Genomic DNA, 14,056 nt, shown 5'->3' with positions numbered 1-14,056 from the left:
TTTATATACAGCATTACGGCTGATCCCTGCAAACATTTAAGCGGGTAACTAACTTTATTCTTCTGAATAGTCCCATAGAACTCAAAGAGGGCTACATACACACACAAGCAACTTGACTCATGTAAGTGTTTGCAGGAACCTACCATTAGCAATTTTGAATAGGATTTCCACAATCATGATTAGGGGAAGTCTTTATGATACAACCCCCCCCCCCCCCCCCAAAAAAAAACCCTAATTTTTAAACCATCTTGTATTCTAACTAGGGCTGTCAAGCGATTAAAAAAAATTAATCGCAATTAATCGCACTATTAAACAATAATAGATTACCATCTAAATATTTTTGGACATTTTCTACGTTTTCAAATATATAGATTTCGATTACAACACAGAATACAAAGTGTACAGTGCTCACTTTATTTTTGATTCCAAATATTTGCACCGTAAAAAACAAAAGAAATAGTATTTTTCAATTCACCTAATAGAAGTACTGTAGTGCAATCTCTATCATGAAAGTTGAACTTACAAAAGTAGAATTATGTACAAAAAAGCCCTGCATTCAAAAATAAAACAATGTAAAACTTTAGAGCCTACAAGTCCACTCAGTCCTACTTCTGGTTCAGCCTATCGTCCAGACAAACATGTTTTCTTACATTTGCAGAAGATAATGCTGCTTGCTTCTTAATTGCCATGTCACCTGAAAGTGAGAACAGGCATTTGCATGGCACTGTTGTAGCTAGTGTCGCAAGATATTTACACGCTGGATGCACTAAAGATTCATATGACTCTTCATGCTTCAACCACCATTCAAGGGGACATGCGTCCATGCCAATGACGAGTTCGGCTTGTCCATCCAAAGCAGTGTAGACCAATGCATGTTCACTTTCATCATCATGAGTGAGATGCCACTAGCAGAAGGTTGATTTTCTTTTTTGGTGGTTTGGGTTCTGTAGTTTCCGCATCAGAGTGTTGCTCTTTTAAGACTTCTGAAACCATGCTCCATACCTTGTCCCTCTCAGATTTTTGAAGGCACTTCAGATTCTTAAATCTTAGGTCAGGTGCTGTAGCTATCTTTAGCAATTTCATATGGGTACTTTCTTTGCATTTTGTCAAATTTGCTGTGAAAGTGTTCTTAAAATGAACAACATATGCTGGGTCATCATCCGAGACTGCTATAACATGAAATATATGGCAGAATGCGGGTAAAACAGAGCAGGAGACACACAATTCTCCCCCAAGGAGTTCAGTCACAAATTTAATTAATGAATTATTTTTTTAACAAGCGTCATCAGCATGGAAGCACGTCCTCTGGAACTATGGCCAATGCATGAAGAGGCATATGAATCTTTAGCGCATCTGGCACATAAATATTTTGTGATGCCAGCTACAACAGTGCCATGTGAATGCCTATTCTCACTTTCAGGTGACATTGTAATTAAGAAGTGGGCAGCATTATCTCCCATAAATGTAAACAAACTTATTTCTCTTAGCGACCGGCTGAACAAGAAGTAGGACTGAGTGGACTTGTAGTCTCTAAAGTTTTACATTGTTTTGTTTTTGAGTGCAGTTATGTAACAAAAAACCCTACATTTTTAAGTTTCACTTTCACGATAAAGAGACTGCACTACAGTACTTGTATGAGATTAATTGAAAAAATACTATTTCTTTTATTATTTTTACAGTGCAAATATTTGTAATAAAAATAATATAAAGTGAGCACTGTACACTTTGTATTCTGTGTTGTAATTGAAACAGATATACGTGAAAATGTAGAAAAACATCCAAAATATTTCATAAATTTCAGTTGGTATTCTATTGTTTAACAGTGCAATTAATTGCGATTAATTTTTTTAATCGCTATTAATTTTTTTGAGTTAATCGCGTGAGTTAACTGCGATTAATCGACAGTCCTAATTCTAACCCACTGCTGATTTAAATTAAAGTTTACCAGTATATTTAGAAATACATTTTTGTTATAAACCAAAAGGAAAATTTAATATTGCTTTTAGAAAAACACCCTGACAATCCCTGCCCATTTAAGAAGTGTTCAATGGATCTCCTCCCCCCCCCCCAAAATGTCTACTGGGACTTAAAATTAGCTTGCTTTTTTATTTGTTTGCAGCACCAACGGTGCCCTACAAGAGTGGCTTTCAATCTTTCCAGACTACTGTACCCCTTTCAGAAGTGAGTCTGATTTGTCTTGTGTACCCCCAAGTTTCACCTCACTTAAAAACTACTTGCTTACAAAATCAGACATAAAAATACAAAAGTGTCACTGCGCACTATTACTGAAAAATTGTTTACTTTCTCATTTTTACCATATAACTATAAAATAAATCAACTGGAATATAAATATTGCACTTACATTTCAGTGTATAGTATATAGAGCATATAAACAAGTCATTGTCTGCATGAAATTTTAATTTGTACTAACTTCACTAGTGCTTTTTATGTAGCCTGTTGTAAAAATAGGTAAATGTCTAGATGAGTTAATGTACCCCCTGGAAGACTTCTGCGTACCCCCAGGGGTACACAAACCCCTGGTTGACAACCACTGCTTTGGATATTTATTTTTAAAATTGTTTCTAGCTCCTATGCAAGGCTGCAAGGAAACCTTCTAAACATGAACCAAATGAAAATCAATGCAGTGCTGTCCTCAATCCACAGACAGCCTGAAACAATAGCTCTGATGGATATGAACTGTTCCATTCATCTCAATGTTTTAAGTCTGAAATCTCAAGATGACAATAAAACATGTCAAAATACTATTTATTATTTGTATTGCAGTATCACGCAAAATTCTCCATTTGCAGATTTTCAATGAGATAACTTTATTCTTTGCTCTTGAAAGGATTTCAGAGATAGTGTTTACATGTTTACATCTAATTATTATTTTTATATAACATCAACACAGTGCTAGTAATGAGAGACAGCCCCAGTCCTGAGGAGCTTGCAGTCTAGGCAATTCTTAGCAAACCCTGTCAGTCTCAAAATTTAGTTTTAGCTTTTTTCCCCATTTAGAACTAGAGCTAAATACAGGAGATTCTGGAAACCACTATCTTAGAGAATATTTTTGAAGCAAGTTAGATAAACTTGTATGACCTTTCTCCAGGCAGGTATTTGTACTGTGAAATGGTGACATCCAGTGGTTTGGTTGGTTAATTTCAAGTACTTATTTCTCTACTTACCCAGGCAGTCAATTTACCAAGAGAAATGACAAAATTACACCCTTCCAAAATGCATGTTGCCTTTTTCCTCATCTCTGCTGCTTAAAAGAATGTGAAACTAGGATTTTACCTAAGATATAGTACTGCTTTTTGTTGTAGTCCTATATTCTGTTTTCTGATGCACATTTTTAACGTCTGACTTCAAATCCAGTATCAGTGCTATGTTGAGATGAGAACAACTCTTGTAATAGGATAAAATGAATTAATCCTATCCTTAGTATATTTTATAAAAATGCCTATTCCAATCTTAAGAAGGACTTTTTGAAGTTAATAGGAATAATAGTTTCTCAGGACCTCTCCAGATCAGACCCTGAACAATTTTGTTAACTGGCATTTATATTGCCAATCACATCAATATGGTAAAATTACCATCTTGATTATATATACAACTTTTATAACACACACCTCATTAGCCTTTTATAGTTTTAGATTTTCTTCAGTTTCAGTATAACCATTTATTATTGTCTCACACCTAGTTGTACTGCACCTGAACTCACATAGAACAAACAAACAAAAAGAACAAGTGATCAAATTACCTTTCTTCTTCTCGCATCCACACTGGACTTTTGGGAATCTGAGCTTCAAAATATTTAGATGCTCTGTAACAAAAATTGCTGCAAAAACACTGGAAAAATATGATATTAAAGCATCTTTATTTTGGTTTAAATGGATAATCTTCATTTACATTATTAAGAACGTAGATAGCAGAATTCACATTTTTAAAGAGCCTATCACCAGTAAGGGCTTCTACCAAACTAAAACAAGTATCTTACAAAATTATCCATCATGCAAAAAACCTCAAAACAAAAACATGCTCCCCCACTGAAGCCCTTGCAACTTTATAGGCCTTCTCCTTGCACTTTTATTACATATTTAAGCACCAACATTGTCCTTGGCAATACACAAACAGAGAAGTCAGACCTCTACAAAACATAGAGGAAAGCATGATCCTTGCCTCAAAGAGCGTACTGCACAGTTTACAGACAGGCAGTACAATTCACATGCAAAAGTGGCTTTTTTATTTGTAATCTGGCTAGTGTTGAACTTTGAACGAACAATTGGCCATCGATGTTAGGCTAAACTGAGCACTCTTTATAGAAGTAAAAGGCATGCAATCTAAAAGAGAACTGACAATTCACAACTCTGGGAAGAACAAATGCTGGATTTGTGGATCTCATCCTCTGCTCCAAAGGGGTAGCTGTGTTAGTCTGGAACTGTAAAAGCAGCAAAGAGTCCTTTGGCACCTTATAGACTAACAGACGTATAGGAGCATAAGAACACTTCAAACTTCCCTGGACACACAATAGCAGATTTAAAGGTAACCATCCTGCAGCAAAAAAAAACTTCAGGACCAGACTTCAAAGAGAAACTGCTGAGCTTCAGTTCATCTGCAAATTTGACACCATCAGCTCAGGATTAAACAAAGACTGTGAATGGCTAGCCAACTACAAAAGCAGTTTCTCCTCCCTTGGTGTTCACACCTCAACTGCTAGAAGAGGGCCTCATCCTTCCCGATTGAACTAACCTTGTTATCTCTAGCCTTACTCACTCTTGCTTGCATATTTATACCTGCCCCTGGAAATTTCCACTACATGCATCCGAAGATGTGGGTATTCACCCATGAAAGCTCATGCTCCTATATGTCTGTTAGTCTATAAGGTGCCACAGGACTCTTTGCTGCATCCTCTGCTCCGTATCTCAAAACATGAAGTTCAAAGAATGCAGAATATAAGATTATACCTGCAATTCCTGCCACTTTATTTTACTCTGCACCACAACACTTCCCCATCCCCATAAAGGTATAAGATTGAGGAATTAAATAAAATACTAAAGATTTTAAAAGGTAGATGGAAGAACAGTTTAAGCAGTGAATGGACCTTATTCTACAAGATGGTTAGTGCTTCCTGTTGTAGTAGGAAGAGGGCCTGAAATATAAGCCCTCGTATCAAAGGCCTGAGCTAAAGTAATGGTTAAAACTTGCTAATATAAAGCAAAGTTAAGTTGTGAGCAAGAGGCAGCCCCTGCTCACAGAATCTGGCAAGAACATGGCTGATATTGCAAAAAACACACATTCCTAAGTAGTGCTAGGCATAAAAATATATAAGCAAACATTCCAGAAAGATGGTACCAAATAGGGTTGCCAACTTTTTACTCACACAAAAGCGAACACCCTTGCCCCACCCCTCCTCTGAGGTCCTGCCCCCTGCTCATTCCATTCCCCCCCCCCCCCGCCCATTGGTCGCTCTCCCCACCCTCACTCACTCGTTTTCACTGGACTGGCTCAGGAGGTTGGGTTGTGGGAGGGGGTGAGGGCTCCAGCTGGGGGTGCGGGCTGCAGGGTGGGGCTGGGGATGAGGGCTGCAGGGTGTAGGAGGGTGCTCCAAGCTGGGACTGAGGTTCGGGGGGGGGGGGGGGGGGAGATCAGGGCTGGGGCAGGTGCGGGAGGGGTCAGGGGTGCAGGCTCCGGGCGGTGCTTATCTCAAGCAGCTCCTAGAAACAGAGGCATATCCTCCCTCCAGCTCCTACGAGGAGGCATGGCTAGGTGGCTCTGCGCGCTGCCCCGTCCGCAGGCACTGCCCCCACAGCTCCCATTGGCCGCAGTTCCCAGCCAATGGGAGCTTCAGAGCCGGCGTTTGGGGCAGGTACAGCGTGTGGAATCAGGCCCCCGTATCCTGAATATTGCTATAGCCCGGGCACTACAGGCCCATATAACTTGCCGCCCCTGATAACTTTGTAGTACGTAAGGAAGAAACCTTTTTCTATCATATGCACTTTGAACACAAAATGATAAATATTGCCCTGTGTCTTTTGCCCTATGATCTTGCTGCTTCATATCATTTCAGCATGACTTTATTGACATACTATTTTGGTATTCTGGGAGCTGGCAGGTGTTCCAGTCGAAAACTGTACACCTGGCAACCCTAGTACCAGAACACCTCGATACCAAACACATTCCCCAAAGATAACAGGAACACACTGACCCATCCTAAAGATAAGGTCAGGATGATAGCATGATGGATAGAGATGTTTTGATCGAAGCAACATGTATACGGTAATAGGTGGCACCCAAATCCATCAGGGGTAATACATAACTTATTTGTATCTATGTATAAAAATTTATCTCAGAGGAAGTGTCTTTGGCTGGCCTAGGGGATAATGGAAAGTCCCGCCATTAACTCAGCTAGTCCATTGCAACAGGCATACATGTGTTAGTGTACCTGTAACCATTGATCCAGGACATTAGGACCGTGCTTCATTAACAATAAACCTGACCAAGTGCCTTTGCTATGACCTGAGTCTGTGGATCTATTGGGCAGTTTAAATTGGAGCCTTCTATACGGACTATCTGGCCAGGGTCAGCACAGCACGCAGAAAGAACACACACACGCAGCCAAACATCTGACCACACCTGTAAGATGCAGCTCACCAGATTCATAAATGATCTGGAAAAAAGGGTGAACAGTGAGGTGGCTAAATTTCAGATGATACAAAATTACTCAAGATAGTTAAGTCCAAAGCAGACTGCAAAGAGTTACAAAGGGAATCTCACTAAACTGGGTGACTGGACATCAAAATGGCCGATGAACTATATGTTGATAAGTGCAAAATAATGCACATTGGAAAGCATAATCCCAACTATACATACAAAATTACAGGGTTTAAATAAGCAGTTACTACTCAGGAAAGAGCTTGGAATCATCGTGGATAGTTCTCTGAAATCATCCACTCAATGTGAAGCAGCAGTCAAAAAAGCTAACAGGGTGTTAGGAACAATTAGGAAAGGAACAGACAATAAAACAGAAAATATCATAATGCTACTATATATATCCAGCATATGCCCACACCTTGAATTCTGCATGCAGTTCTGGTCACCCCATCTCAAAAAAAGATATATTAGAAGTGGAAAAGGTACAGAGAAGAGCAATAAAAATGATTAGGGATATGCAAGGAGCGCTTAAAAGACTGGGACTGTCCATCTGAGAAAAAGAAACAACTAAGGGGGGATATGACAGAGGTCTATAAAATTATGAATAGTGTGGAGAAAGTGAATAAGAAAGTGTTATTTACCCCTTCATATAACACAAGAACCAGGAGTCACCCAATGAAATTAATGGGCAGCAGGTTTAAAACAAAAAAAAGGAAGAATTTCTTCATCCAATGCAGTCAATCTGAGGAACTCATTGCCATGGGATACAGCGAAGGCCAAAATTATAAATAGCTTCCAAAAAAAAAGCATTAGATAAGTTCATGGAGAATAAGACTGTCAATGGCTATTAGCCAAGATGACCAGGGACACAACCCCATGCTCCAAGTGTCCTTAAACCTCCAACTGCCAGAAGCTGGGAGTGGATGACAGGGGATGGATCATTTGAAATTGCCCTGTTCTATTCATTCCCTCTGATGCATCTGGCACTGTCCACTGTCAGAAGACAGGATACAGGGCTAGACGGATCACTGCTCTGACCCAGTATGGACATTATGTATGGAGAGAAGAGAGAGAAAAATCTCGGATCATATGATAGGCTGGCAGTGCTATTCTGCATAGATCCTGCTGGGAAATGCCAAGGGATGCCTTTGATTCACTACTGCAAACAGATTATGAACTCTGTACCTAATATAAGGGAGCAGTTGCCTAGAAATAAGGTCTAAGTTGCAGAGTAATCAAAAAAGAACACTAGGAGTAGTCAAGCTGTTGGTGGGCTTAGGATGGAATTTGTGCTATGCTGTTGTTAGTTTCTTTGTCAATAAAAATCCAACTGTATGATGGGGATGAACTTTGACCCTATGAAAACTATATAATCTTTGATTTGGAGGAGGCTGAGAAAGCCACCTGCTCACAAATGTATCTGCAATATATCAGTATTGTCAGATTTGAATTTACATGCAAATAAGATCTTTCTGTTGGACTGCAACTGTCTGCACTGTGTTCCTTTTAAATATAAGCACAATATAGCATTTTCCTTTAAAAGGTAGGTAGCATCGAGAGACAGGGTGGTTATCTATTTTATACTCTACAGGTTTGTAAAACCCATTTTGCTAACAACAAAATGTATATTGGTGATTGAACAAGGTTTGGTAAGAAAGCCGTTGCAAAAATAAATGTAGGAGACAAAATTAGATATGTTAAAGGAAGACTTGAAACCTTACCTTTCTTTCTGTAATATCATAAACTTTGTTTGTTTTTGTTGAAACTCTGTACTTCTGTTTTGGCACCTAAAAAGGAATACACTTACCAATGAGACCAGGATAATAACTTCAGATCAATCTTTTGTTTTAAACCACATGTTAAAAATTACAGTTACAAATTAGGTGACTGGAATATATAAGCCAATGGGACTACCTGCAAAAGTAACATTACTCATGTGTAACTGTTGTATGGAGAGCTGCAGGAGGCCTCTGTGCTAGCTGTGAGTCCCCCACTCTAATTCCACGTTGGTGAGGCTCCTATGAAGCTGTCCTACAAGTTATGCCCTCTGACTACCACAGAGATGGCTCCACGGAGCAGATAAAATAGTAGCCCAGGTAAATCTCTGCGGGGCCAGGGGAAGGACCATGTAAGAGATTTCCTCCCTTCTAACACATAAACCCGACCCAGTAGAGAGCTCTTTGCCGAGTGTTAGGAAGGGGGACAATAGTGCTAAAGGTGTTTGACACTCCCCATCATGTGCAACCACACACAGAGCATCCTCCACTCTGTATGAAGGTATTGGATGACACAATCTGGTCATCTGTCATCAGTATTTAATTGAAGTATTTCAAACATGTAACAGAAATTGCATCCCCCAAGACCCCCACAAAATAGACTTTCTTGTATGTTATAAAGCATGAGTTGGAGCTAATGATTAGATGCAGTGTCCAAATCTATGAAATTAGCAATATCCTTTAACATTTGACCTAGAAAATCTTATACTAAATACTGCTTTTATCCCATGGAAATAAGAGTCTTAGAAACATGTAAGACATAGATCTTTCACTTTAGTTTAAGGAGAACACAGATTATTTTGTTTTCCTGACTATATTTGCCATACTGGAATTACTAAATTGATACTATTGTCATTAGACTTCAATTGTACAACAGAGGCTAGTCCTATTTTGTATTATCATGTGACATTAATAGAGAGATTAAACTCCAGAAACAAGTAGATCTAGTTGTCAGAGTACAAATACCAGTACCATGGAAATTTACTTACTTAAAGTGTCAAATTTAGGGATTGAGAGCATTAATGTTACTTTTTAAATCTAGGAAGTGTTATTTCCTACTTGTAATAGAAAAGCATTAAACAGATTTAACTAGTTACCTACTATACTGCAGCTAGCATTACAACACAGTTTATGTAACTGTACTTCACACTCTGAAATCTCATTTATGCTTCCTGAGGGCCTATGCAGATAGATCTATACCTCTGCGATCACTCTGAGTCCCCCAGTATAACACCACAGTTGTGAGGCTCCTATGAAGCCATCCTATCCAGACAAGTGACAAAGAGTTCTAAAATGTATCCATGGGGAAATATTGTCTTTAAACATTATAAGCCTCTTTTCCCATGGAGATATGTGCTTTCACTGAAAAGAAAACTCTAGGATGGGAAATAAACTTTTCCTGTTGTACAGCTGGAGTCATGAATCCATAATGTTTAATCCATATTATTCTTTGTCAGTTTACAAAGATGACAAAGGATTCAGTCATGCAGTAGTGATAGCCAAATAAGCAAATTAAATCTTTCCCCTTAATTAAGAGAGATTTTTGGGGGGAGCAACAGGACCTTCACCTGGGAGTAACACAGAATGTTTCCTGCTCAAATGATTAGAATGACAAAGAGAGAATGGAAAAGATAAAGAAAGGCTGAAGAGCTCTTAACATCAAAATATTAATTAAAAAGGAACTTACATTTTCTAGCCCATTTCGACATAAGGGATAGCCACAGAGTTTGATGATAAAACGCTCCTCCACAGCATCCTTATAGTGAGATGGGGTAATAAAACTTCCCTAAAATCATTAGAAAATAGTTCAACAGACTTACTTTAAAAGCATTAACTGTATCATAACTCTCAAAACTCAGAAGTACATGAATGCTTAAGTTTGTTCATAAAAAAAATTAGTAAACCCACTACTATTTAAAAAGCAGAAGTTAAAAGATTAAAAATGGTAATGGGGTAAGCACACACAGTAAGATGTGAGCAAGTGTATAGACAGTACTATTATCAACATCTTATATTTTTACTTAGATAACTTTGTGATAAAGTTATTTCCGCAGTTTCCCTCTCTGTCAGTAAACGGCTAATATTTCCACTGTGTATATAGCGTAATTGGCACTTTTTACATGGTACACATTATAAATCTAGTGACACTTTTCATGCTTTTACATTTATATTATTGTTTAAGTGATGAATACTTAGTAAAATAACTGTGCTTATGGCCTTGGGCACAATTTGAAGAAAAGGTACACCCAAAATATGGATGTTTTTGGTAAGTCTGTCCAGCTAAATATTTTTCAAGAGTACCCAAGCCATGGTACATACCTTGCCAAAAATTTTCAGCATCAAGTAGAAGAGAACTTGTTTTATAGAAGCTGAACTCAGAGTCAACTGCAAAAATGTTTGCCCAGATCTACTTAACATATACATGAGATAAAATATAATAGAGCATTTGTCTGGTATCTTCACAAGAGTGTTTCAGTTTAACACTTTTATGCTAATGCCTGCAACATAATATATTCCCCATGGACCAGATTCTACATCCCTTACATCATGCTGACTAATACTATCTGTGACCTGGATCATATCATACCATATCATATATATATATGGATTCAGAGCAGGCCCTCTGCACATGGCTCTCTCTCCTACTGTGTGCAGAGGAAGCTCAGCCACATATTAAATTCTGCAGGGCCAAATGGGAGTAGCCAGAAAAGATATACAACCTGGAGCTGTATTATCTTTTCTGCAGAGCCTCACCTAGGGAAACCACAACACGGGTAGTCCTTGAATTGCTCTAGTGAAGCTGTGGTGCCAGGGAAGTCATATGGGGCAAAGGGTGGTATCATGGGGCCTTTCTCTAAAGCCCCTTCCCACAGAGGAGATGATCTGATCCTAACTTTTTACACCACACTCATCAATCTGGAATCCATGATCCACTAAAGGCAGTGGAACTACTCACCTAAGTAAGCAATACTCATCATGAGTAAGGCTGGCAAAACCAGGCCTTTAAAAACAAAACAAGACATATATATTTTCACAGTGGAAATATTAAAAGCAAGAACAGAGGAGGGTACATTAGCACTGAAAGAGAAACTGGATGATTGAATGGTTATTACCCACACAAATTTGTTACAAGAATTAAAAAGAACTTTAAGAACGTAAGAATGGCAATACTGGGTCAGACCAAAGGTCCATGTAGCTCAGCATCCTGTCTTTCAACAGGTGTTTCAAAAGGAATGAACAGAACAGGTAACCATCAAGTGATCCACCCCGTCGCCCATTCCCAGCTTCTGGCAAACAGAGGCTAGGGACACAAATTAGTATAAGAACTTGCAAAAGAAACACGTACACAATTCACAAGGAACTCTTCTGTAATATCTTCCTCCAATAGCTGTTCAACAACATGCAGAGCTTTTTTCTCATATTCAAACTTCTTTCTAATAGCAGCCTCAAGTGCTGCCCTCCTACAACAGAGTAAATATTGAATTACATAGACAGCACTTTACCATACACAATTCTCTCAAACATATCGTTTGTCTCTCTCCTATACAAAGTGTAGCATTTTAATGCTCTGGTATGCATTTTGCTACGATGACCTCACACAGCAATGTATTCCACTTAGACTAGAATTTTGTGGCAACCAGGAACCATTAAGTGAGTTTTCCAAACCTGGTTTGGCATTCCACCCCCCAAGTTCTTGGAGAAGTATCCAGGCCTTCTCCCACAGGCAGTCTGAACAATCTTTATTGGAGAAAACAGTTCATTTGGGAAGTAAATACATCATTGCAACAGGATTAATATGTAACTCTGAACCAGTGCCCAAGTAAAAGGCAAAAGATTTAGTAAATGAAGCACAACATCCAGAAGTCAGGACCGTAAGAAAAGCAGCATGTAAATGTTTTCCCACACGTACTCTGGTTAGTGGGTGACATTTTTCTTTTAATAGCAAAAACCTTCATGCCCTTAGGTAGAAGAGTTGGCTGGACAAGAAGATTGGGACTGGGATAAAGAGCCTAGGAAGGTAATGAAAAGAACTCAGAGACAGGTTGGAAGGAACAGGGGCAGAAGGATACATGCCCACCACAGCATAGCCCCCTCTAGAGACTGGAATGGAACCCAAGATTCCCAAGTCTCACCATTCCTCTGCTGTCAGCAAATATCTGTGAAGCTCAATGGCACAGCATGCATCTCATCCCCCTCTAGTGTCTGAACCATGTTGAGGATGACAACATACTGCTCCTACCAATTATTTCATTAGCTCAAGAGGCAGAAGTCTGTGCTATACATCTAAAGATTACAACCAGCCATGACAGAGTTCTGTTTTGTTTTTAATAATTTCAATGGATAATATGAATGTGTATTTTTAAGCACCTTTTTCTCGATTTTTACAGATTTAAATTTTCACAGTTGCACAAAATGATGATGATTAACATTTTTTTCTATTTTTATCTATTTCAATGTCCACAAGTGTGGGAAATTATGGAGATCAGACAAGAGGGGGAGTAAGACAATAATTATTTAATGACAGCAGATGCTGAGATTCAAAAAGTTAAAAACTTTATAACCATTAAAACACAGACAGTATATTTTGACATGTGATGTTGACAAAGTGAATATCCTTAAAGCAAACTCAAATAAGCTCTCAAGCACCATTTTTCTTACTTTGCCTATCTGTAAATTTCAGTCATAATCAATTGAAATATTTTTTTTGCTGGTTTGCATGTGTATGGTGAAATCAATGTTTACCAACAAAAATTCAAGTCGAGTTATAACTTTGCTGCTGGAAGTTCCACATGATGGAACTTGTTTTTTTCAGTTTGCTTTCTTTAAAAAACCTAAGAAACACATAAAAAACTAAATTAAAAGAATGTTAAGATTGAAAAGTCAAGCTCTCAAAAGTTAAGAAATGCCAGAACTGAGGTTGTCTGTACAAAACCTAATCATGTGTTCCTCACTTTCTGGGTGACTAACTTGAGACCTGGGGATCTGATCTGCATAAGCACTGATCAGTCACAGCTACAACTGAAGTCAATGTAAGCTGTGCTTTGAACATATATGGTACTATATAATGCTAAGTACTCTAAAAATGCCCTAGGAATCTCAAAATGGGCAACTCAAAATTCATGGATACTTTCGTCCTTAATACCTCTGTGCCTCATTTTCCCATCTGCAAAATGGAGATGATGATACCTCCTCTGAGCTGAAGGGTGTTGTGAAAATAAATTGTTTGTGAAACATTCAGAGACTTCAGTGATGAGCACCATATAAAAGCCCATGAGGAAGTAAGAATTCTGTAATCAGAGCAAGATTTGAATAGCGTGCAGTAAATAATGCCTGAGACCACACACCAAACAATGAGGAGAAAATATTTAAACCAAAATATTTAATGGGGTTTCGCATTACGTGAGCACTGTCCAGTCTGTGCACTGAATAAGGCAGGGGTCCTGTGGAAAAAAATAGCAAGTAATTGTGCAATTAAAGACTGTAATCATACACACAAAGAAGTCAAATTAAGATTGCAGACAGCTCTAATACTGGCATTTCCTAACTTCTGAATGCTTGACTATGCAACATTTGGCACTCTTAAGTTTGTGAATGTAATTAATTGTTACCTTAGGATAAGGTAGGCATAT

The 14,056-nt window shown here is 38.5% G+C and overlaps 1 protein-coding gene across 11 annotated transcripts in view; it reads right to left on the bottom strand.

Annotated features, from left to right (window-relative positions):
* The window catches only part of RPAP2 (RNA polymerase II associated protein 2), a 71,898-nt gene that overhangs the window by 55,028 nt on the left and 2,814 nt on the right, over nucleotides 1-14,056 (bottom strand). For all 11 annotated transcript variants that reach the window (XR_010590005.1, XR_010590006.1, XM_042840562.2 and 8 more), the window contains exons 3-6: nucleotides 11,773-11,887; nucleotides 10,114-10,212; nucleotides 8,373-8,438; nucleotides 3,761-3,849 (exon numbers count right to left, since the gene is read on the bottom strand). Coding sequence is in view for 9 of the 11 variants with exons in the window: in XM_042840562.2 (XP_042696496.2) it covers nucleotides 3,761-3,849; nucleotides 8,373-8,438; nucleotides 10,114-10,212; nucleotides 11,773-11,887 (369 nt within the window). In the remaining 2 variants the exon portion in view is untranslated. The remainder of the gene's footprint in view (nucleotides 1-3,760; nucleotides 3,850-8,372; nucleotides 8,439-10,113; nucleotides 10,213-11,772; nucleotides 11,888-14,056) is intronic.

Source organism: Chrysemys picta, chromosome 8, assembly GCF_011386835.1.
Source record: "Chrysemys picta bellii isolate R12L10 chromosome 8, ASM1138683v2, whole genome shotgun sequence".
Taxonomy (NCBI): domain Eukaryota; kingdom Metazoa; phylum Chordata; order Testudines; family Emydidae; genus Chrysemys; species Chrysemys picta.
Note: the sequence above shows the minus strand (reverse complement) of the source record. Positions and strands in the feature narration are given on the sequence as shown.